This window comes from Pseudophryne corroboree (assembly GCF_028390025.1).
Source record: "Pseudophryne corroboree isolate aPseCor3 chromosome 1 unlocalized genomic scaffold, aPseCor3.hap2 SUPER_1_unloc_3, whole genome shotgun sequence".
Taxonomy (NCBI): domain Eukaryota; kingdom Metazoa; phylum Chordata; class Amphibia; order Anura; family Myobatrachidae; genus Pseudophryne; species Pseudophryne corroboree.
The window spans coordinates 823,512-848,656 of NW_026967468.1; the positions used below are offsets into that span (position 1 = coordinate 823,512).

General features: G+C 46.6%; 1 protein-coding gene across 2 annotated transcripts in view; it reads left to right on the plus strand.

Moving 5' to 3' along the window:
- The window catches only part of SLC40A1 (solute carrier family 40 member 1), a 409,668-nt gene that overhangs the window by 296,826 nt on the left and 87,697 nt on the right, over positions 1 to 25,145 (plus strand). For both annotated transcript variants that reach the window (XM_063948677.1, XM_063948678.1), the window contains one exon: positions 5,626 to 5,752. In XM_063948677.1, the coding sequence (XP_063804747.1) occupies positions 5,626 to 5,752 (127 nt within the window). The remainder of the gene's footprint in view (positions 1 to 5,625; positions 5,753 to 25,145) is intronic.

Sequence of the window (25,145 nt, forward strand, 5' to 3'; positions counted from 1 at the left end):
TTTCTCACACATGCCCCCTGCCCCCCAGCTTTTCTCACACATGCCCCCTGCCCCCCAGCTTTTCTTATACATGCCACCTGCCCCCCACCTTTTTCTTACACATGCCCCCTGCCCCCCAGCTTTTCTCTCACATGCCCCCCCCAGCTTTTCTCTCACATGCCCCCTGCCCCCAGCTTTTCTTACACATGCCCCCTGCCCCCCAGCTTTTCTCACACATGCCCCCTGCCCCCCAGCTTTTCTTACACATGACCCCTGCCCCCCAGCTTTTCTCTCACATGCCCCCCCAGCTTTTCTCACACATGCCCCCTGCCCCCCAGCTTTTCTCTCACATGCCCCCCCAGCTTTTCTTACACATGCCCCCTGCCCCCAGCTTTTCTCTCACATGCCCCCCCAGCTTTTCTTACACATGACCCCTGCTCCCCAGCTTTTCTCTCACATGCCCCCCCAGCTTTTCTCACACATGCCCCCTGCCCCCAGCTTTTCTTACACATGCCCCCTGCCCCCCAGCTTTTCTTACACATGACCCCTGCCCCCCAGCTTTTCTCTCACATGCCCCCCCAGCTTTTCTTACACATGACCCCTGCCCCCCAGCTTTTCTCTCACATGCCCCCCCCAGCTTTTCTCACACATGCCCCCCCAGCTTTTCTCACACATGCCCCCTGCCCCCCAGCTTTTCTCTCACATGCCCCCCCAGCTTTTCTTACACATGACCCCTGCCCCCCAGCTTTTCTCTCACATGCCCCCCCTAGCTTTTCTCACACATGCCCCCCCAGCTTTTCTCACACATGCCCCCTGCCCCCCCAGCTTTTCTTACACATGACCCCTGCCCCCCAGCTTTTCTCTCACATGCCCCCCCCCAGCTTTTCTCACACATGCCCCCCCAGCTTTTCTCACACATGCCCCCTGCCCCCCAGCTTTTCTTACACATGACCCCTGCCCCCCAGCTTTTCTCTCACATGCCCCCCCCAGCTTTTCTCACACATGCCCCCTGCCCCCAGCTTTTCTTACACATGACCCCTGCCCCCCAGCTTTTCTCTCACATGCCCCCCCAGCTTTTCTCACACATGCCCCCTGCCCCCCAGCTTTTCTCTCACATGCCCCCCCAGCTTTTCTTACACATGACCCCTGCCCCCCAGCTTTTCTCTCACATGCCCCCCCAGCTTTTCTCACACATGCCCCCTGCCCCCAGCTTTTCTTACACATGCCCCCTGCCCCCCAGCTTTTCTTACACATGACCCCTGCCCCCCAGCTTTTCTCTCACATGCCCCCCAGCTTTTCTTACACATGACCCCTGCCCCCCAGCTTTTCTCTCACATGCCCCCCCCCAGCTTTTCTCACACATGCCCCCCCAGCTTTTCTCACACATGCCCCCTGCCCCCCAGCTTTTCTTACACATGACCCCTGCCCCCCAGCTTTTCTCTCACATGCCCCCCCCAGCTTTTCTCACACATGCCCCCCCAGCTTTTCTCACACATGCCCCCTGCCCCCCAGCTTTTCTTACACATGACCCCTGCCCCCCAGCTTTTCTCTCACATGCCCCCCCCAGCTTTTCTCACACATGCCCCCTGCCCCCAGCTTTTCTTACACATGCCCCCTGCCCCCCAGCTTTTCTCACACATGCCCCCTGCCCCCCAGCTTTTCTTACACATGCCCCCTGCCCCCCAGCTTTTCTTACACATGCCCCCTGCCCCCCAGCTTTTCTTATACATGCCCCCTGCCCCCCAGCTTTTCTCACACATGCCCCCTGCCCCCCAGCTTTTCTTACACATGCCCCCTGCCCCCCAGCTTTTCTCACACATGCCCCCTGCCCCCCAGCTTTTCTCACACATGCCCCCTGCCCCCCAGCTTTTCTTACACATGCCCCCTGCCCCCCAGCTTTTCTTATACATGCCCCCTGCCCCCCAGCTTTTCTCACACATACCCCCTGCCCCCCAGCTTTTCTTACACATGCCCCCTGCCCCCCAGCTTTTCTTATACATGCCACCTGCCCCCCACCTTTTTCTTACACATGCCCCCTGCCCCCCAGCTTTTCTTACACATGCCCCCTGCCCCCCAGCTTTTCTCACACATGCCCCCTGCCCCCCAGCTTTTCTTACACATGCCCCCTGCCCCCCAGCTTTTCTTATACATGCCCCCTGCCCCCCAGCTTTTCTTACACATGCCCCCTGCCCCCCAGCTTTTCTCACACATGCCCCCTGCCCCCCAGCTTTTCTTACACATGCCCCCTGCCCCCCAGCTTTTCTCACACATGCCCCCTGCCCCCCAGCTTTTCTCACACATGCCCCCTGCCCCCCAGCTTTTCTCACACATGCCCCCTGCCCCCCAGCTTTTCTTACACATGCCCCCTGCCCCCCAGCTTTTCTCACACATGCCCCCTGCCCCCCAGCTTTTCTCACACATGCCCCCTGCCCCCCAGCTTTTCTTACACATGCCCCCTGCCCCCCAGCTTTTCTTATACATGCCCCCTGCCCCCCAGCTTTTCTCACACATACCCCCTGCCCCCCAGCTTTTCTTACACATGCCCCCTGCCCCCCAGCTTTTCTTATACATGCCACCTGCCCCCCACCTTTTTCTTACACATGCCCCCTGCCCCCCAGCTTTTCTTACACATGCCCCCTGCCCCCCAGCTTTTCTCACACATGCCCCCTGCCCCCCAGCTTTTCTTACACATGCCCCCTGCCCCCCAGCTTTTCTTATACATGCCCCCTGCCCCCCAGCTTTTCTCACACATGCCCCCTGCCCCCCAGCTTTTCTTACACATGCCCCCTGCCCCCCAGCTTTTCTTATACATGCCACCTGCCCCCCACCTTTTTCTTACACATGCCCCCTGCCCCCCAGCTTTTCTTACACATGCCCCCTGCCCCCCAGCTTTTCTCACACATGCCCCCTGCCCCCCAGCTTTTCTTACACATGCCCCCTGCCCCCCAGCTTTTCTCTCACATGCCCCCTGCCCCCAGCTTTTCTTACACATGCCCCCTGCCCCCAGCTTTTCTTACACATGCCCCCTGCCCCCCAGCTTTTCTCACACATGCCCCTGCCCCCCAGCTTTTCTCTCACATGCCCCCCCCAGCTTTTCTCACACATGCCCCCTGCCCCCAGCTTTTCTTACACATGCCCCCTGCCCCCCAGCTTTTCTCACACATGCCCCCTGCCCCCCAGCTTTTCTCACACATGCCCCCTGCCCCCCAGCTTTTCTCACACATGCCCCCTGCCCCCCAGCTTTTCTCACACATGCCCCCTGCCCCCCAGCTTTTCTCACACATGCCCCCTGCCCCCCAGCTTTTCTTACACATGCCCCCTGCCCCCCAGCTTTTCTTATATATGCCCCCTGCCCCCCACCTTTTTCTTACACATGCCCCCTGCCCCCCAGCTTTTCTCACACATGCCCCCTGCCCCCCAGCTTTTCTTACACATGCCCCCTGCCCCCCAGCTTTTCTCACACATGCCCCCTGCCCCCCAGCTTTTCTTACACATGCCCCCTGCCCCCCAGCTTTTCTCTCACATGCCCCCTGCCCCCAGCTTTTCTTACACATGCCCCCTGCCCCCAGCTTTTCTTACACATGCCCCCTGCCCCCAGCTTTTCTTACACATGCCCCCTGCCCCCCAGCTTTTCTCACACATGCCCCCTGCCCCCCAGCTTTTCTTATACATGCCCCCTGCCCCCCAGCTTTTCTCACACATGCCCCCTGCCCCCTAGCTTTTCTTACACATGCCCCCTGCCCCCCAGCTTTTCTTACACATGCCCCCTGCCCCCCAGCTTTTCTTATACATGCCCCCTGCCCCCCAGCTTTTCTTACACATGCCCCCTGCCCCCCAGCTTTTCTTACACATGCCCCCTGCCCCCCAGCTTTTTCACACATGCCCCCTGCCCCCCAGCTTTTCTTACACATGCCCCCTGCCCCCCAGCTTTTCTCACACATGCCCCCTGTCCCCACCTTTTCTCACACATGCCCTCTGCTCCCCAACTTTTCTTACACATGCCCCCTGCCCCCCAGCTTTTCTTACACATGCCCCCTGCCCCCAGCTTTTCTTACACATACCCCCTGCCCCCCAGCTTTTCTCACATATGCCCCTGCCCCCCCATCTTTTCTCACATATGCCCCCTGCCCCCATCTTTTCTCACACATGCCCCCTGCTCTCCAACTTTTCTCACATATGCCCCCTGCTCCCCAACTTTTCTTACACATGCCCCCTGCCCCCCAGCTTTTCTCACACATGCCCCCTGTCCCCACCTTTTCTCACACATGCCCCCTGCTCCCCAACTTTTCTTACACATGCCCCCTGCCCCCCAGCTTTTCTTACACATGACCCCTGCCCCCGCCTTTTCTCACACATGCCCCCTGCTCCCCAACTTTTCTTACACATGACCCCTGCCTTTTCTCACACATGCCCCCTGCCCCCACATTGTCTCACACATGCCCCCTGCCCCCCAGGTTTTCTCACACATGCCCCCTGCCCCCACCTTTTTTCTCACACATGCCACCTGCCCCCCACCTTTTTCTCACACGTGCCCCCTGCCCCCCGGCTTTTCCCTCACATGCCACCTGCCCCCCAGCTTTTCCCTCACATGCCCCCCAGCCTTTCTTTCACACACCTGCCCCCCACCTTTTTCTCACACGTGCCCCTTGCCCCCAGCTTTTCTCTTACACATGCCCCCTGCCCCCACCTTTTCTCACACATGCCCCCTGCCCCCACCTTCTTCTCACACATGCCCCCTGCCCCCACCTTTTCTCACACGTGCCCCCTGCCCCCCACCTTTTTCTCACACATGCCCCCTGCCCCCCACCTTTTCTCACACATGCCCCCTGCCCCCCACCTTTTTCTCACACGTGCCCCCTGCCCCCCACCTTTTCGCACACATGCCCCCTGCCCCCCACCTTTTCTCACACGTGCCCCCTGCCCCCACCTTTTTCTTAAACATGCCCCCTGCCCCCCACCTTTTCTCACACATGCCCCCTGCCCCCCACATTTTTCTCACACGTGCCCCCTGCCCCCCACCTTTTCACACACATGCCCCCTGCCCCCCCCAGCTTTTTCTCACACGTGCCCCCTACCTTTTTCTCACACGTGTCCCCTGCCCCCCACCTTTTTCTCACACGTGCCCCCTGCCCCCCATGATTTTGTCACACGTGCCCCCTGCCCCCCCAGCTTTTGTCACACGTGCCCCCTGCCCCCCAGCTTTTGTTACGCGTGCCCCCCCAGCTTTTGTCACGCGTGCCCCCCCAGCTTTTGTCACGCGTGCCCCCTGCCCCTCCCCCAGCTTTTGTGACGCGTGTCCCCTGCCCCCCCAGCTTTTCTCTCACATGCCCCCTGCCGCCCATCGTTTCTTTCACATGCCACTCCGTGGCCACCCTATTTGTTATTACATATCACAACGTACCCGCCAGCTGTTCTCTCATACCTTCCTTCCCTCAGTGCTGAAAACCCAGCGACCACTTTTATTATTTGGATAGCACAGATATCAGAAGCGTGTATACCCGCGGTAATCCAAAATTGTGCATGAGGCATGTGAGGTTTTTACCTCTCTAATAGAATTCCCCCTTCTATAATGAATTCCACTTTGTGTTATGAAGAAATGTATATAAAATAATGAAGATTGTGACTGACTCTCTGGTGATTCTACAGACAATATGCTACATACTGGTCATCACAATAGCGAACATCGCCAATCTGGCCAGCACCGCCATGGCCATCACCATTCAGAGGGACTGGATCGTTGTTGTGGCGGGAAGCGACAGAAGCAATCTTGCAGGTAATGTTAGCGCCCCCCGCTGGGTGTTGTATTAGTATTATATGATACAGGGAATGTGTTACACACAGAGGCTCGTGGTGCAGGGTGTATTCTGTATCCGTATCCCGAGGCCTCGAGCACCTTACCAGCAATGTACGGTCAGAGAGGCCGCCGATGATCCTCCTATCAGCTGATAATGATCACCCGCAACTCTCTTCTGTGCCCCCTAGTTCTGCCAGCTCAGTCCTGGTGATGCCTCGCCACAGCGCCAAACCATCCCTAGGCTAGAAGCATGGGTCACTGGAGGGATTGGGTCACCCTGTCCCTCTAGGATTATCAGCCCCAGGGTGGGATGTACCAAGCAATTGCAGTACATCCTGCCGTTATCCGCAGTGATACTTATCGCATATGTACTATCAGGGGCGGATTGGGAACAAAAAGCGGCCATGGGAAAAATGTGTACTAGTGGCCCCACATGGGCAGCACCAGAGGTGTAAGGTCTAGCCATGGGCCATGGCAGCAGCACCCTCCCCCCAAGACTTTCCAGATAGTGGGGATGTCCAGGATCAAGGGGGAAGTTAAAAGGAAATAAAATTAAATATTATGAGCACATTATATGATACACCTTCAGAATTTAGGAAACGATATCATTCTTTAGAAAGATATATTTTCTTGCTTATTACACCAACCATATTCTAATCACTATTCACTCAATCTTATATGTCAGCCAAGCAGGAACACAGAGCATACACTAGATCATCTGCAATCACAGGCTAAGTGGCAAAGTCATTTTCATATATGCAAATTGTTTGGCATCTTATTCATTATGTCTGTAAATAGGACCACATGTCCTCAAACAAAACAGGCCCCACGGGTGCGTCGGCCCACCGGGAATCTTCCCTGTAGACCCTATGGCCAATCCGCCTATGTGTACTATCAACTGCTACTAGTATTGCAAAGGACGACTTTTCCGATAACAGCGGCGGCTCCTGAACCTCCAGGTTTATGACCTGGGAGTCCGTCTGCGCATGTGCAAAGTGACGCAGCCGTCGTGGAGGGAGCCGGGAGGTAACTGATCGCATCGGGGCCAAATTCAACTTCTGACTCAGGCGTAATCCCAGGGCCCCAGGGAGGTGTCTCGGTCGACAACCTGGAACATTATGTGTAAGAGCCGGATAGGGGGCTGACCAGGGCCGCCGAGAGCATCCACGGGAGCATGGCCAAATCCGGGAGGGCTATGTCCCCTAGAAAAAAGTGCACAAGGGGGCACTGGCGGCCGCACAGGAGGACATTAGTCATCCAGTGTCCCCCTTTGCAGCTGACTCGGGTCCCTGCTGGGCCCCTCCAAGAAGTTTCGGCCCAGTAATTATTACCTGCTCCCCACCTCTTGATGTCCCTGCTGCTGACTAACACCTGAACCTGCCAAGTCAGAGAGTGAAAAGGGCCACCCAGCACACTGTATGTGTAAGAGCCGGAGCCAGGGGGCGGCGCAGGGCTGCTGGTTGGCAGAGTAGTAGCACTGCACAGCAGTTTAGCACTGGGTATGGGGGCAGTGCAGGGCTACTGGCTGGCAGAGTAGTAGCACTGCACAGCAGTTTAGCACTGGGTATGGAGGCAGGGGGCAGTGCAGGGCTGCTGGATGGCAGAGTAGTAGCACTGCACAGCAGTTTAGCACTGGGTATGGAGGCAGGGGGCGGCGCAGGGCTGCTGGCTGGCAGAGTAGTAGCACTGCACAGCAGTTCAGCACTGGGTATGGAGCCAGGGGCAGCGCAGGGCTGACTGTAAGTACATATGCGATCAGCATCGTGGCACTGTGCGGCGATGTGCATTAGTACATCCCGCCCAGTGTATGGAATTAATGTCTGAGTGTTATGTGTTAGGGTTAGTGTTGGATATGACTGCTGAGTTAGTGTATGGTATAAATGTGTGGGTGCTATGTTTCAGGGTTAGTCACGGATATGACTGCTGAGTTAGTGTATGGTATAAATGTGTGGGTGCTATGTTTCAGGGTTAGTCACGGATATGACTGCTGAGTTAGTGTATGGTATAAATGTCTGGGTGCTATGTGTTAGGGTAAGTCACGGATATGACTGCTGAGTTAGTGTATGGTATAAATGTCTGGGTGCTATGTTTCAGGGTTAGTCACGGATATGACTGCTGAGTTAGTGTATGGTATAAATGTCTGGGTGCTATGTTTCAGGGTTAGTCACGGATATGACTGCTGAGTCAGTGTATGGTATAAATGTCTGGGTGCTATGTGTTAGGGTTAGTCACGGATATGACTGCTGAGTTAGTGTATGGTATAAATGCCTGGGTGCTATGTGTTAGGGTTAGTCACGGATATGACTGCTGAGTCAGTGTATGGTATAAATGTCTGGGTGCTATGTTTCAGGGTTAGTCACGGATATGACTGCTGAGTTAGTGTATGGTATAAATGTGTGGGTGCTATGTTTCAGGGTTAGTCACGGATATGACTGCTGAGTTAGTGTATGGTATAAATGTGTGGGTGCTATGTTTCAGGGTTAGTCACGGATATGACTGCTGAGTTAGTGTATGGTATAAATGTCTGTGTGTTATGTGTTAGGGTTAGTCATGGATATGACTGCTGAGTTAGTGTATGGTATAAATGTCTGGGTGCTATGTTTCAGGGTTAGTCACGGATATGACTGCTGAGTTAGTGTATGATATAAATGTGTGGGTGCTATGTTTCAGGGTTAGTCACGGATATGACTGCTGAGTTAGTGTGTGGTATAAATGTCTGGGTGCTATGTTTCAGGGTTAGTCACGGATATGACTGCTGAGTTAGTGTATGGTATAAATTTCTGGGTGCTATGTTTCAGGGTTAGTCACGGATATGACTGCTGAGTCAGTGTATGGTATAAATGGTAAAAAAATGTCTGTGTGTTATGAGTTAAGGTTAGTCACGGATATGACTGCTGAGTCAGTGTATGGTATAAATGTGTGGGTGCTATGTTTCAGGGTTAGTCACGGATATGACTGCTGAGTTAGTGTATGGCAGGGCTGGCCAAACCTCGAGATCTACCAACAGTTCATGTTTTCCAGTCCTCCTGGAGATCTGTAGAATTGTCAGTTAGGAATGAATGCAGCACATCTTAATTAGTAATTACTACACCTGTGCACCAGCTAGGAGGTCTGGAAAATGTGAACTGTTGGTAGATCTCGAGGACTGGTTTGGCCAGCTCTGGTGTATGGTATAAATATCTGTGTGTTATGTGTTAGGGTTAGTCACGGATATGACTGCTGAGTTAGTGTATGGTATAAATGTGTGGGTGCTATGTTTCAGGGTTAGTCACGGATATGACTGCTGAGTTAGTGTATGGTATAAATGTCTGGGTGCTATGTGTTAGGGTTAGTCACGGATATGACTGCTGAGTTAGTGTATGGTATAAATGTCTGGGTGCTATGTGTTAGGGTAAGTCACGGTTATGACTGCTGAGTTAGTGTATGGTATAAATGTGTGGGTGCTATGTTTCAGTGTTAGTCACGGATATGACTGCTGAGTTAGTGTGTGGTATAAATGTCTGGGTGCTATGTTTCAGGGTTAGTCACGGATATGACTGCTGAGTTAGTGTATGGTATAAATTTCTGGGTGCTATGTTTCAGGGTTAGTCACAGATATGACTGCTGAGTCAGTGTATGGTATAAATGGTAAAAAAATGTCTGTGTGTTATGAGTTAAGGTTAGTCACGGATATGACTGCTGAATCAGTGTATGGTATAAATGTGTGGGTGCTATGTTTCAGGGTTAGTCACGGATATGACTGCTGAGTTAGTGTATGGCAGGGCTGGCCAAACCTCGAGATCTACCAACAGTTCATGTTTTCCAGTCCTCCTGGAGATCTGTAGAATTGTCAGTTAGGAATAAATGCAGCACATCTTAATTAGTAATTACTACACCTGTGCACCAGCTAGGAGGTCTGGAAAATGTGAACTGTTGGTAGATCTCGAGGACTGGTTTGGCCAGCTCTGGTGTATGGTATAAATATCTGTGTGTTATGTGTTAGGGTTAGTCACGGATATGACTGCTGAGTTAGTGTATGGTATAAATGTGTGGGTGCTATGTTTCAGGGTTAGTCACGGATATGACTGCTGAGTTAGTGTATGGTATAAATGTGTGGGTGCTATGTTTCAGGGTTAGTCACGGATATGACTGCTGAGTTAGTGTATGGTATAAATGTCTGGGTGCTATGTGTTAGGGTTAGTCACGGATATGACTGCTGAGTTAGTGTATGGTATAAATGTCTGGGTGCTATGTGTTAGGGTAAGTCACGGATATGACTGCTGAGTTAGTGTATGGTATAAATGTGTGGGTGCTATGTTTTAGGGTTAGTCACGGATATGACTGCTGAGTTAGTGTACGGTATAAATGTCTGTGTGTTATGTGTTAGGGTTAGTCACGGATATGACTGCTGAGTTAGTGTATGGTATAAAATTGTGGGTGCTATGTTTCAGGGTTAGTCACGGATATGACTGCTGAGTTAGTGTATGATATAAATGTGTGGGTGCTATGTTTCAGGGTTAGTCACGGATATGACTGCTGAGTTAGTGTATGGTATAAATGTCTGGGTGCTATGTGTTAGGGTTAGTCACGGATATGACTGCTGAGTTAGTGTATGGTATAAATGTCTGGGTGCTATGTGTTAGGGTAAGTCACGGATATGACTGCTGAGTTAGTGTATGGTATAAATGTGTGGGTGCTATGTTTCAGGGTTAGTCACGGATATGACTGCTGAGTTAGTGTATGGTATAAATGTGTGGGTGCTATGTTTCAGGGTTAGTCACGGATATGACTGCTGAGTTAGTGTATGGTATAAATGTGTGGGTGCTATGTTTCAGGGTTAGTCACGGATATGACTGCTGATTTAGTGTATGGTATAAATGTGTGGGTGCTATGTTCCAGGGTTAGTCACGGATATGACTGCTGAGTTAGTGTATGATATAAATGTGTGGGTGCTATGTTTCAGGGTTAGTCACGGAAATGACTGCTGAGTTAGTGTATGGTATAAATGTGTGGGTGCTATGTTTCAGGGTTAGTCACGGATATGACTGCTGAGTTAGTGTATGATATAAATGTGTGGGTGCTATGTTTCAGGGTTAGTCACGGATATGACTGCTGAGTTAGTGTATGATATAAATGTCTGTGTGTTATGTGTTAGGGTTAGTCACGGATATGACTGCTGAGTTAGTGTATGGTATAAATGTGTGGGTGCTATGTTTCAGGGTTAGTCACGGATATGACTGCTGAGTTAGTGTATGATATAAATGTGTGGGTGCTGTTTCAGGGTTAGTCACGGATATGACTGCTGATTTAGTGTATGGTATAAATGTCTGGGTGCTATGGGTTAGGGTTAGTCACGGATATGACTGCTGAGTTAGTGTATGGTATAAATGTCTGGGTGCTATGTGTTAGGGTTAGTCACGGATATGACTGCTGAGTTAGTGTATGGTATAAATGTCTGGGTGCTATGTGTTAGGGTAAGTCACGGATATGACTGCTGAGTTAGTGTATGGTATAAATGGGTGGGTGCTATGTTTCAGGGTTAGTCACGGATATGACTGCTGAGTTAGTGTATGGTATAAATGTCTTGGTGCTATGTGTTAGGGTAAGTCACGGATATGACTGCTGAGTTAGTGTATGGTATAAATGTGTGGGTGCTATGTTTTAGGGTTAGTCACGGATATGACTGCTGAGTTAGTGTATGGTATAAATGTCTGTGTGTTATGTGTTAGGGTTAGTCACGGATATGACTGCTGAGTTAGTGTATGGTATAAATGTGTGGGTGCTATGTTTCAGGGTTAGTCACGGATATGACTGCTGAGTTAGTGTATGATATAAATGTGTGGGTGCTATGTTTCAGGGTTAGTCACGGATATGACTGCTGATTTAGTGTATGGTATAAATGTCTGGGTGCTATGGGTTAGGGTTAGTCACGGATATGACTGCTGAGTTAGTGTATGGTATAAATGTGTGGGTGCTATGTTTCAGGGTTAGTCACGGATATGACTGCTGAGTTAGTGTATGGTATTAATGTGTGGGTGCTATGTGTTAGGGTTAGTCACGGATATGACTGCTGAGTTAGTGTATGGTATAAATGTGTGGGTGCTATGTTTCAGGTTTAGTCACGGATATGACTGCTGAGTCAGTGTATGATATAAATGTATGTGTGTTATGTGTTAGGGTTAGTCACGGATATGACTGTTGAGTTAGTGTATGGTATAAATGTGTGGGTGCTATGTTTCAGGGTTAGTCACGGATAGGACTGCTGAGTTAGTGTATGGTATAAATGTCTGTGTGTTATGTGTTCGGGTTAGTCACGGATATGACTGCTGAGTTAGTGTATGGTATAAATGTGTGGGTGCTATGTTTCAGGGTTAGTCACGGATATGACTGCCGAGTTAGTGTATGGTATAAATGTGTGGGTGCTATGTTTCAGGGTTAGTCACGGATATGACTGCTGAGTTAGTGTATGGTATAAATGTCTGGGTGCTATGTGTTAGGGTTAGTCACGGATATGACGGATGAGTTAGTGTATGGTATAAATGTGTGGGTGCTATGTTTCAGGGTTAGTCACGAATATGACTGCTGAGTTAGTGTATGGTATAAATTTCTGGGTGCTATGTGTTAGGGTTAGTCACGGATATGACTGCTGAGTTAGTGCATGGTATAAATGTGTGGGTGCTATGTTTCAGGGTTAGTCACGGATATGACTGCTGAGTCAGTGTATGGTATAAATGTCTGTGTGTTATGAGTTAAGGTTAGTCACGGATATGACTGCTGAGTCAGTGTATGGTATAAATGTGTGGGTGCTATGTTTCAGGGTTAGTCACGGATATGACTGCTGAGTTAGTGTATGGCAGGGCTGGCCAAACCGGTCCTCAGGATCTACCAACAGTTTATGTTTTCCAGGCCTCCTGGAGATCTGTAGAATTGTCAGTTAGGAATGAATGCAGCACATCTTAATTAGTAATTACTACACCTGTGCACCAGCTAGGAGGTCTGGAAAATGTGAAACTGTTGGTAGATCTCGAGGACTGGTTTGGCCAGCTCTGGTGTATGGTATAAATATCTGTGTGTTATGTGTTAGGGTTAGTCACGGATATGACTGCTGAGTCAGTGTATGGTATAAATGTCTGGGTGCTATGTTTCAGGGTTAGTCACGGATATGACTGCTGAGTTAGTGTATGGTATAAATGTGTGGGTGCTATGTTTCAGGGTTAGTCACGGATATGACTGCTGAGTTAGTGTATGGTATAAATGTGTGGGTGCTATGTTTCAGGGTTAGTCACGGATATGACTGCTGAGTTAGTGTATGGTATAAATGTCTGTGTGTTATGTGTTAGGGTTAGTCATGGATATGACTGCTGAGTTAGTGTATGGTATAAATGTGTGGGTGCTATGTTTCAGGGTTAGTCACGGATATGACTGCTGAGTTAGTGTATGATATAAATGTGTGGGTGCTATGTTTCAGGGTTAGTCACGGATATGACTGCTGAGTTAGTGTGTGGTATAAATGTCTGGGTGCTATGTGTTAGGGTTAGTCACGGATATGACTGCTGAGTTAGTGTATGGTATAAATTTCTGGGTGCTATGTTTCAGGGTTAGTCACGGATATGACTGCTGAGTCAGTGTATGGTATAAATGGTAAAAAAATGTCTGTGTGTTATGAGTTAAGGTTAGTCACGGATATGACTGCTGAATCAGTGTATGGTATAAATGTGTGGGTGCTATGTTTCAGGGTTAGTCACGGATATGACTGCTGAGTTAGTGTATGGCAGGGCTGGCCAAACTTTGAGATCTACCAACAGTTCATGTTTTCCAGTCCTCCTGGAGATCTGTAGAATTGTCAGTTAGGAATGAATGCAGCACATCTTAATTAGTAATTACTACACCTGTGCACCAGCTAGGAGGTCTGGAAAATGTGAACTGTTGGTAGATCTCGAGGACTGGTTTGGCCAGCTCTGGTGTATGGTATAAATATCTGTGTGTTATGTGTTAGGGTTAGTCACGGATATGACTGCTGAGTTAGTGTATGGTATAAATGTGTGGGTGCTATGTTTCAGGGTTAGTCACGGATATGACTGCTGAGTTAGTGTATGGTATAAATGTCTGGGTGCTATGTGTTAGGGTTAGTCACGGATATGACTGCTGAGTTAGTGTATGGTATAAATGTCTGGGTGCTATGTGTTAGGGTAAGTCACGGTTATGACTGCTGAGTTAGTGTATGGTATAAATGTGTGGGTGCTATGTTTCAGGGTTAGTCACGGATATGACTGCTGAGTTAGTGTGTGGTATAAATGTCTGGGTGCTATGTTTCAGGGTTAGTCACGGATATGACTGCTGAGTTAGTGTATGGTATAAATTTCTGGGTGCTATGTTTCAGGGTTAGTCACAGATATGACTGCTGAGTCAGTGTATGGTATAAATGGTAAAAAAATGTCTGTGTGTTATGAGTTAAGGTTAGTCACGGATATGACTGCTGAATCAGTGTATGGTATAAATGTGTGGGTGCTATGTTTCAGGGTTAGTCACGGATATGACTGCTGAGTTAGTGTATGGCAGGGCTGGCCAAACCTCGAGATCTACCAACAGTTCATGTTTTCCAGTCCTCCTGGAGATCTGTAGAATTGTCAGTTAGGAATGAATGCAGCACATCTTAATTAGTAATTACTACACCTGTGCACCAGCTAGGAGGTCTGGAAAATGTGAACTGTTGGTAGATCTCGAGGACTGGTTTGGCCAGCTCTGGTGTATGGTATAAATATCTGTGTGTTATGTGTTAGGGTTAGTCACGGATATGACTGCTGAGTTAGTGTATGGTATAAATGTGTGGGTGCTATGTTTCAGGGTTAGTCACGGATATGACTGCTGAGTTAGTGTATGGTATAAATGTGTGGGTGCTATGTTTCAGGGTTAGTCACGGATATGACTGCTGAGTTAGTGTATGGTATAAATGTCTGGGTGCTATGTGTTAGGGTTAGTCACGGATATGACTGCTGAGTTAGTGTATGGTATAAATGTCTGGGTGCTATGTGTTAGGGTAAGTCACGGATATGACTGCTGAGTTAGTGTATGGTATAAATGTGTGGGTGCTATGTTTTAGGGTTAGTCACGGATATGTCTGCTGAGTTAGTGTACGGTATAAATGTCTGTGTGTTATGTGTTAGGGTTAGTCACGGATATGACTGCTGAGTTAGTGTATGGTATAAAATTGTGGGTGCTATGTTTCAGGGTTAGTCACGGATATGACTGCTGAGTTAGTGTATGATATAAATGTGTGGGTGCTATGTTTCAGGGTTAGTCACGGATATGACTGCTGAGTTAGTGTATGGTATAAATGTCTGGGTGCTATGTGTTAGGGTTAGTCACGGATATGACTGCTGAGTTAGTGTATGGTATAAATGTCTGGGTGCTATGTGTTAGGGTAAGTCACGGATATGACTGCTGAGTTAGTGTATGGTATAAATGTGTGGGTGCTATGTTTCAGGGTTAGTCACGGATATGACTGCTGAGTTAGTGTATGGTATAAATGTGTGGGTGCTATGTTTCAGGGTTAGTCACGGATATGACTGCTGAGTTAGTGTATGGTATAAATGTGTGGGTGCTATGTTTCAGGGTTAGTCACGGATATGACTGCTGATTTAGTGTATGGTATAAATGTGTGGGTGCTATGTTTCAGGGTTAGTCACGGATATGACTGCTGAGTTAGTGTATGATATAAATGTGTGGGTGCTATGTTTCAGGGTTAGTCACGGAAATGACTGCTGAGTTAGTGTATGGTATAAATGTGTGGGTGCTATGTTTCAGGGTTAGTCACGGATATGACTGCTGAGTTAGTGTATGATATAAATGTGTGGGTGCTATGTTTCAGGGTTAGTCACGGATATGACTGCTGAGTTAGTGTATGATATAAATGTCTGTGTGTTATGTGTTAGGGTTAGTCACGGATATGACTGCTGAGTTAGTGTATGGTATAAATGTGTGGGTGCTATGTTTCAGGGTTAGTCACGGATATGACTGCTGAGTTAGTGTATGATATAAATGTGTGGGTGCTATGTTTCAGGGTTAGTCACGGATATGACTGCTGATTTAGTGTATGGTATAAATGTCTGGGTGCTATGGGTTAGGGTTAGTCACGGATATGACTGCTGAGTTAGTGTATGGTATAAATGTCTGGGTGCTATGTGTTAGGGTTAGTCACGGATATGACTGCTGAGTTAGTGTATGGTATAAATGTCTGGGTGCTATGTGTTAGGGTAAGTCACGGATATGACTGCTGAGTTAGTGTATGGTATAAATGTGTGGGTGCTATGTTTCAGGGTTAGTCACGGATATGACTGCTGAGTTAGTGTATGGTATAAATGTCTTGGTGCTATGTGTTAGGGTAAGTCACGGATATGACTGCTGAGTTAGTGTATGGTATATATGTGTGGGTGCTATGTTTTAGGGTTAGTCACGGATATGACTGCTGAGTTAGTGTATGGTATAAATGTCTGTGTGTTATGTGTTAGGGTTAGTCACGGATATGACTGCTGAGTTAGTGTATGGTATAAATGTGTGGGTGCTATGTTTCAGGGTTAGTCACGGATATGACTGCTGAGTTAGTGTATGATATAAATGTGTGGGTGCTATGTTTCAGGGTTAGTCACGGATATGACTGCTGAGTTAGTGTATGATATAAATGTGTGGGTGCTATGTTTCAGGGTTAGTCACGGATATGACTGCTGAGTTAGTGTATGATATAAATGTCTGTGTGTTATGTGTTAGGGTTAGTCACGGATATGACTGCTGAGTTAGTGTATGGTATAAATGTGTGGGTGCTATGTTTCAGGGTTAGTCACGGATATGACTGCTGAGTTAGTGTATGATATAAATGTGTGGGTGCTATGTTTCAGGGTTAGTCACGGATATGACTGCTGATTTAGTGTATGGTATAAATGTCTGGGTGCTATGGGTTAGGGTTAGTCACGGATATGACTGCTGAGTTAGTGTATGGTATAAATGTCTGGGTGCTATGTGTTAGGGTTAGTCACGGATATGACTGCTGAGTTAGTGTATGGTATAAATGTCTGGGTGCTATGTGTTAGGGTAAGTCACGGATATGACTGCTGAGTTAGTGTATGGTATAAATGTGTGGGTGCTATGTTTCAGGGTTAGTCACGGATATGACTGCTGAGTTAGTGTATGGTATAAATGTCTTGGTGCTATGTGTTAGGGTAAGTCACGGATATGACTGCTGAGTTAGTGTATGGTATATATGTGTGGGTGCTATGTTTTAGGGTTAGTCACGGATATGACTGCTGAGTTAGTGTATGGTATAAATGTCTGTGTGTTATGTGTTAGGGTTAGTCACGGATATGACTGCTGAGTTAGTGTATGGTATAAATGTGTGGGTGCTATGTTTCAGGGTTAGTCACGGATATGACTGCTGAGTTAGTGTATGATATAAATGTGTGGGTGCTATGTTTCAGGGTTAGTCACGGATATGACTGCTGATTTAGTGTATGGTATAAATGTCTGGGTGCTATGGGTTAGGGTTAGTCACGGATATGACTGCTGAGTTAGTGTATGGTATAAATGTGTGGGTGCTATGTTTCAGGGTTAGTCACGGATATGACTGCTGAGTTAGTGTATGGTATTAATGTGTGGGTGCTATGTGTTAGGGTTAGTCACGGATATGACTGCTGAGTTAGTGTATGGTATAAATGTGTGGGTGCTATGTTTCAGGTTTAGTCACGGATATGACTGCTGAGTCAGTGTATGATATAAATGTATGTGTGTTATGTGTTAGGGTTAGTCACGGATATGACTGTTGAGTTAGTGTATGGTATAAATGTGTGGGTGCTATGTTTCAGGGTTAGTCACGGATAGGACTGCTGAGTTAGTGTATGGTATAAATGTCTGTGTGTTATGTGTTCGGGTTAGTCACGGATATGACTGCTGAGTTAGTGTATGGTATAAATGTGTGGGTGCTATGTTTCAGGGTTAGTCACGGATATGACTGCCGAGTTAGTGTATGGTATAAATGTGTGGGTGCTATGTTTCAGGGTTAGTCACGGATATGACTGCTGAGTTAGTGTATGGTATAAATGTCTGGGTGCTATGTGTTAGGGTTAGTCACGGATATGACGGATGAGTTAGTGTATGGTATAAATGTGTGGGTGCTATGTTTCAGGGTTAGTCACGAATATGACTGCTGAGTTAGTGTATGGTATAAATTTCTGGGTGCTATGTGTTAGGGTTAGTCACGGATATGACTGCTGAGTTAGTGCATGGTATAAATGTGTGGGTGCTATGTTTCAGGGTTAGTCACGGATATGACTGCTGAGTCAGTGTATGGTATAAATGTCTGTGTGTTATGAGTTAAGGTTAGTCACGGATATGACTGCTGAGTCAGTGTATGGTATAAATGTGTGGGTGCTATGTTTCAGGGTTAGTCACGGATATGACTGCTGAGTTAGTGTATGGCAGGGCTGGCCAAACCGGTCCTCAGGATCTACCAACAGTTTATGTTTTCCAGGCCTCCTGGAGATCTGTAGAATTGTCAGTTAGGAATGAATGCAGCACATCTTAATTAGTAATTACTACACCTGTGCACCAGCTAGGAGGTCTGGAAAATGTGAACTGTTGGTAGATCTCGAGGACTGGTTTGGCCAGCTCTGGTGTATGGTATAAATATCTGTGTGTTATGTGTTAGGGTTAGTCACGGATATGACTGCTGAGTCAGTGTATGGTATAAATGTCTGGGTGCTATGTTTCAGGGTTAGTCACGGATATGACTGCTGAGTTAGTGTATGGTATAAATGTGTGGGTGCTATGTTTCAGGGTTAGTCACGGATATGACTGCTGAGTTAGTGTATGGTATAAATGTGTGGGTGCTATGTTTCAGGGTTAGTCACGGATATGACTGCTGAGTTAGTGTATGGTATAAATGTCTGTGTGTTATGTGTTAGGGTTAGTCATGGATATGACTGCTGAGTTAGTGTATGGTATAAATGTGTGGGTGCTATGTTTCAGGGTTAGTCACGGATATGACTGCTGAGTTAGTGTATGATATAAATGTGTGGGTGCTATGTTTCAGGGTTAGTCACGGATATGACTGCTGAGTTAGTGTGTGGTATAAATGTCTGGGTGCTATGTTTCAGGGTTAGTCACGGATATGACTGCTGAGTTAGTGTATGGTATAAATTTCTGGGTGCTATGTTTCAGGGTTAGTCACGGATATGACTGCTGAGTCAGTGTATGGTATAAATGGTAAAAAAATGTCTGTGTGTTATGAGTTAAGGTTAGTCACGGATATGACTGCTGAATCAGTGTATGGTATAAATGTGTGGGTGCTATGTTTCAGGGTTAGTCACGGATATGACTGCTGAGTTAGTGTATGGCAGGGCTGGCCAAACCTCGAGATCTACCAACAGTTCATGTTTTCCAGTCCTCCTGGAGATCTGTAGAATTGTCAGTTAGGAATGAATGCAGCACATCTTAATTAGTAATTACTACACCTGTGCACCAGCTAGGAGGTCTGGAAAATGTGAACTGTTGGTAGATCTCGAGGACTGGTTTGGCCAGCTCTGGTGTATGGTATAAATATCTGTGTGTTATGTGTTAGGGTTAGTCACGGATATGACTGCTGAGTTAGTGTATGGTATAAATGTGTGGGTGCTATGTTTCAGGGTTAGTCACGGATATGACTGCTGAGTTAGTGTATGGTATAAATGTCTGGGTGCTATGTGTTAGGGTTAGTCACGGATATGACTGCTGAGTTAGTGTATGGTATAAATGTCTGGGTGCTATGTGTTAGGGTAAGTCACGGTTATGACTGCTGAGTTAGTGTATGGTATAAATGTGTGGGTGCTATGTTTCAGGGTTAGTCACGGATATGACTGCTGAGTTAGTGTGTGGTATAAATGTCTGGGTGCTATGTTTCAGGGTTAGTCACGGATATGACTGCTGAGTTAGTGTATGGTATAAATTTCTGGGTGCTATGTTTCAGGGTTAGTCACAGATATGACTGCTGAGTCAGTGTATGGTATAAATGGTAAAAAAATGTCTGTGTGTTATGAGTTAAGGTTAGTCACGGATATGACTGCTGAATCAGTGTATGGTATAAATGTGTGGGTGCTATGTTTCAGGGTTAGTCACGGATATGACTGCTGAGTTAGTGTATGGCAGGGCTGGCCAAACCTCGAGATCTACCAACAGTTCATGTTTTCCAGTCCTCCTGGAGATCTGTAGAATTGTCAGTTAGGAATGAATGCAGCACATCTTAATTAGTAATTACTACACCTGTGCACCAGCTAGGAGGTCTGGAAAATGTGAACTGTTGGTAGATCTCGAGGACTGGTTTGGCCAGCTCTGGTGTATGGTATAAATATCTGTGTGTTATGTGTTAGGGTTAGTCACGGATATGACTGCTGAGTTAGTGTATGGTATAAATGTGTGGGTGCTATGTTTCAGGGTTAGTCACGGATATGACTGCTGAGTTAGTGTATGGTATAAATGTGTGGGTGCTATGTTTCAGGGTTAGTCACGGATATGACTGCTGAGTTAGTGTATGGTATAAATGTCTGGGTGCTATGTGTTAGGGTTAGTCACGGATATGACTGCTGAGTTAGTGTATGGTATAAATGTCTGGGTGCTATGTGTTAGGGTAAGTCACGGATATGACTGCTGAGTTAGTGTATGGTATAAATGTGTGGGTGCTATGTTTTAGGGTTAGTCACGGATATGTCTGCTGAGTTAGTGTACGGTATAAATGTCTGTGTGTTATGTGTTAGGGTTAGTCACGGATATGACTGCTGAGTTAGTGTATGGTATAAAATTGTGGGTGCTATGTTTCAGGGTTAGTCACGGATATGACTGCTGAGTTAGTGTATGATATAAATGTGTGGGTGCTATGTTTCAGGGTTAGTCACGGATATGACTGCTGAGTTAGTGTATGGTATAAATGTCTGGGTGCTATGTGTTAGGGTTAGTCACGGATATGACTGCTGAGTTAGTGTATGGTATAAATGTCTGGGTGCTATGTGTTAGGGTAAGTCACGGATATGACTGCTGAGTTAGTGTATGGTATAAATGTGTGGGTGCTATGTTTCAGGGTTAGTCACGGATATGACTGCTGAGTTAGTGTATGGTATAAATGTGTGGGTGCTATGTTTCAGGGTTAGTCACGGATATGACTGCTGAGTTAGTGTATGGTATAAATGTGTGGGTGCTATGTTTCAGGGTTAGTCACGGATATGACTGCTGATTTAGTGTATGGTATAAATGTGTGGGTGCTATGTTCCAGGGTTAGTCACGGATATGACTGCTGAGTTAGTGTATGATATAAATGTGTGGGTGCTATGTTTCAGGGTTAGTCACGGAAATGACTGCTGAGTTAGTGTATGGTATAAATGTGTGGGTGCTATGTTTCAGGGTTAGTCACGGATATGACTGCTGAGTTAGTGTATGATATAAATGTGTGGGTGCTATGTTTCAGGGTTAGTCACGGATATGACTGCTGAGTTAGTGTATGATATAAATGTCTGTGTGTTATGTGTTAGGGTTAGTCACGGATATGACTGCTGAGTTAGTGTATGGTATAAATGTGTGGGTGCTATGTTTCAGGGTTAGTCACGGATATGACTGCTGAGTTAGTGTATGATATAAATGTGTGGGTGCTATGTTTCAGGGTTAGTCACGGATATGACTGCTGATTTAGTGTATGGTATAAATGTCTGGGTGCTATGGATTAGGGTTAGTCACGGATATGACTGCTGAGTTAGTGTATGGTATAAATGTCTGGGTGCTATGTGTTAGGGTTAGTCACGGATATGACTGCTGAGTTAGTGTATGGTATAAATGTCTGGGTGCTATGTGTTAGGGTAAGTCACGGATATGACTGCTGAGTTAGTGTATGGTATAAATGTGTGGGTGCTATGTTTCAGGGTTAGTCACGGATATGACTGCTGAGTTAGTGTATGGTATAAATGTCTTGGTGCTATGTGTTAGGGTAAATCACGGATATGACTGCTGAGTTAGTGTATGGTATAAATGTGTGGGTGCTATGTTTTAGGGTTAGTCACGGATATGACTGCTGAGTTAGTGTATGGTATAAATGTCTGTGTGTTATGTGTTAGGGTTAGTCACGGATATGACTGCTGAGTTAGTGTATGGTATAAATGTGTGGGTGCTATGTTTCAGGGTTAGTCACGGATATGACTGCTGAGTTAGTGTATGATATAAATGTGTGGGTGCTATGTTTCAGGGTTAGTCACGGATATGACTGCTGATTTAGTGTATGGTATAAATGTCTGGGTGCTATGGGTTAGGGTTAGTCACGGATATGACTGCTGAGTTAGTGTATGGTATAAATGTGTGGGTGCTATGTTTCAGGGTTAGTCACGGATATGACTGCTGAGTTAGTGTATGGTATTAATGTGTGGGTGCTATGTGTTAGGGTTAGTCACGGATATGACTGCTGAGTTAGTGTATGGTATAAATGTGTGGGTGCTATGTTTCAGGTTTAGTCACGGATATGACTGCTGAGTCAGTGTATGATATAAATGTATGTGTGTTATGTGTTAGGGTTAGTCACGGATATGACTGTTGAGTTAGTGTATGGTATAAATGTGTGGGTGCTATGTTTCAGGGTTAGTCACGGACAGGACTGCTGAGTTAGTGTATGGTATAAATGTCTGTGTGTTATGTGTTCGGGTTAGTCACGGATATGACTGCTGAGTTAGTGTATGGTATAAATGTGTGGGTGCTATGTTTCAGGGTTAGTCACGGATATGACTGCCGAGTTAGTGTATGGTATAAATGTGTGGGTGCTATGTTTCAGGGTTAGTCACGGATATGACTGCTGAGTTAGTGTATGGTATAAATGTCTGGGTGCTATGTGTTAGGGTTAGTCACGGATATGACGGATGAGTTAGTGTATGGTATAAATGTGTGGGTGCTATGTTTCAGGGTTAGTCACGAATATGACTGCTGAGTTAGTGTATGGTATAAATTTCTGGGTGCTATGTGTTAGGGTTAGTCACGGATATGACTGCTGAGTTAGTGCATGGTATAAATGTGTGGGTGCTATGTTTCAGGGTTAGTCACGGATATGACTGCTGAGTCAGTGTATGGTATAAATGTCTGTGTGTTATGAGTTAAGGTTAGTCACGGATATGACTGCTGAGTCAGTGTATGGTATAAATGTGTGGGTGCTATGTTTCAGGGTTAGTCACGGATATGACTGCTGAGTTAGTGTATGGCAGGGCTGGCCAAACCGGTCCTCAGGATCTACCAACAGTTTATGTTTTCCAGGCCTCCTGGAGATCTGTAGAATTGTCAGTTAGGAATGAATGCAGCACATCTTAATTAGTAATTACTACACCTGTGCACCAGCTAGGAGGTCTGGAAAATGTGAACTGTTGGTAGATCTCGAGGACTGGTTTGGCCAGCTCTGGTGTATGGTATAAATATCTGTGTGTTATGTGTTAGGGTTAGTCACGGATATGACTGCTGAGTTAGTGTATGGTATAAATGTGTGGGTGCTATGTTTCAGGGTTAGTCACGGATAGGACTGCTGAGTTAGTGTATGGTATAAATGTCTGTGTGTTATGTGTTCGGGTTAGTCACGGATATGACTGCTGAGTCAGTGTATGATATAAATGTATGTGTGTTATGTGTTAGGGTTAGTCACGGATATGACTGTTGAGTTAGTGTATGGTATAAATGTGTGGGTGCTATGTTTCAGGGTTAGTCACGGATAGGACTGCTGAGTTAGTGTATGGTATAAATGTCTGTGTGTTATGTGTTCGGGTTAGTCACGGATATGACTGCTGAGTTAGTGTATGGTATAAATGTGTGGGTGCTATGTTTCAGGGTTAGTCACGGATATGACTGCCGAGTTAGTGTATGGTATAAATGTGTGGGTGCTATGTTTCAGGGTTAGTCACGGATATGACTGCTGAGTTAGTGTATGGTATAAATGTCTGGGTGCTATGTGTTAGGGTTAGTCACGGATATGACGGATGAGTTAGTGTATGGTATAAATGTGTGGGTGCTATGTTTCAGGGTTAGTCACGAATATGACTGCTGAGTTAGTGTATGGTATAAATTTCTGGGTGCTATGTGTTAGGGTTAGTCACGGATATGACGGATGAGTTAGTGCATGGTATAAATGTGTGGGTGCTATGTTTCAGGGTTTGTCACGGATATGACTGCTGAGTCAGTGTATGGTATAAATGTCTGTGTGTTATGAGTTAAGGTTAGTCACGGATATGACTGCTGAGTCAGTGTATGGTATAAATGTGTGGGTGCTATGTTTCAGGGTTAGTCACGGATATGACTGCTGAGTTAGTGTATGGCAGGGCTGGCCAAACCGGTCCTCAGGATCTACCAACAGTTTATGTTTTCCAGGCCTCCTGGAGATCTGTAGAATTGTCAGTTAGGAATGAATGCAGCACATCTTAATTAGTAATTACTACACCTGTGCACCAGCTAGGAGGTCTGGAAAATGTGAACTGTTGGTAGATCTCGAGGACTGGTTTGGCCAGCTCTGGTGTATGGTATAAATATCTGTGTGTTATGTGTTAGGGTTAGTCACGGATATGACTGCTGAGTTAGTGTATGGTATAAATGTGTGGGTGCTATGTTTCAGGGTTAGTCACGGATATGACTGCTGAGTTAGTGTATGGTATAAATGTGTGGGTGCTATGTTTCAGGGATAGTCACGGATATGACTGCTGAGTTAGTGTATGGCATAAATGTCTGGGTGCTATGTGTTAGGGTTAGTCACGGATATGACTGCTGAGTTAGTGTATGGTATAAATGTGTGGGTGCTATGTTTCAGGGTTAGTCACGGATATGACTGCTGAGTTAGTGTATGGTATAAATGTCTGGGTGCTATGTGTTAGGGTTAGTCACGGATATGACTGCTGAGTTAGTGTATGGTATAAATGTGTGGGTGCTATGTTTCAGGGTTAGTCACGGATATGACTGCTGAGTTAGTGTATGGTATAAATGTCTGGGTGCTATGTTTCAGGGTTAGTCACGGATATGACTGCTGAGTTAGTGTATAGTATAAATGTGTGGGTGCTATGTTTCAGGGTTAGTCACGGATATGACTGCTGATTTAGTGTATGGTATAAATGTCTGGGTGCTATGTGTTAGGGTAAGTCACGGATATGACTGCTGAGTTAGTGTATGGTATAAATGTGTGGGTGCTATGTTCCAGGGTTAGTCACGGATATGACTGCTGAGTTAGTGTATGATATAAATGTGTGGGTGCTATGTTTCAGGGTTAGTCACGGAAATGACTGCTGAGTTAGTGTATGGTATAAATGTGTGGGTGCTATGTTTCAGGGTTAGTCACGGATATGACTGCTGAGTTAGTGTATGATATAAATGTGTGGGTGCT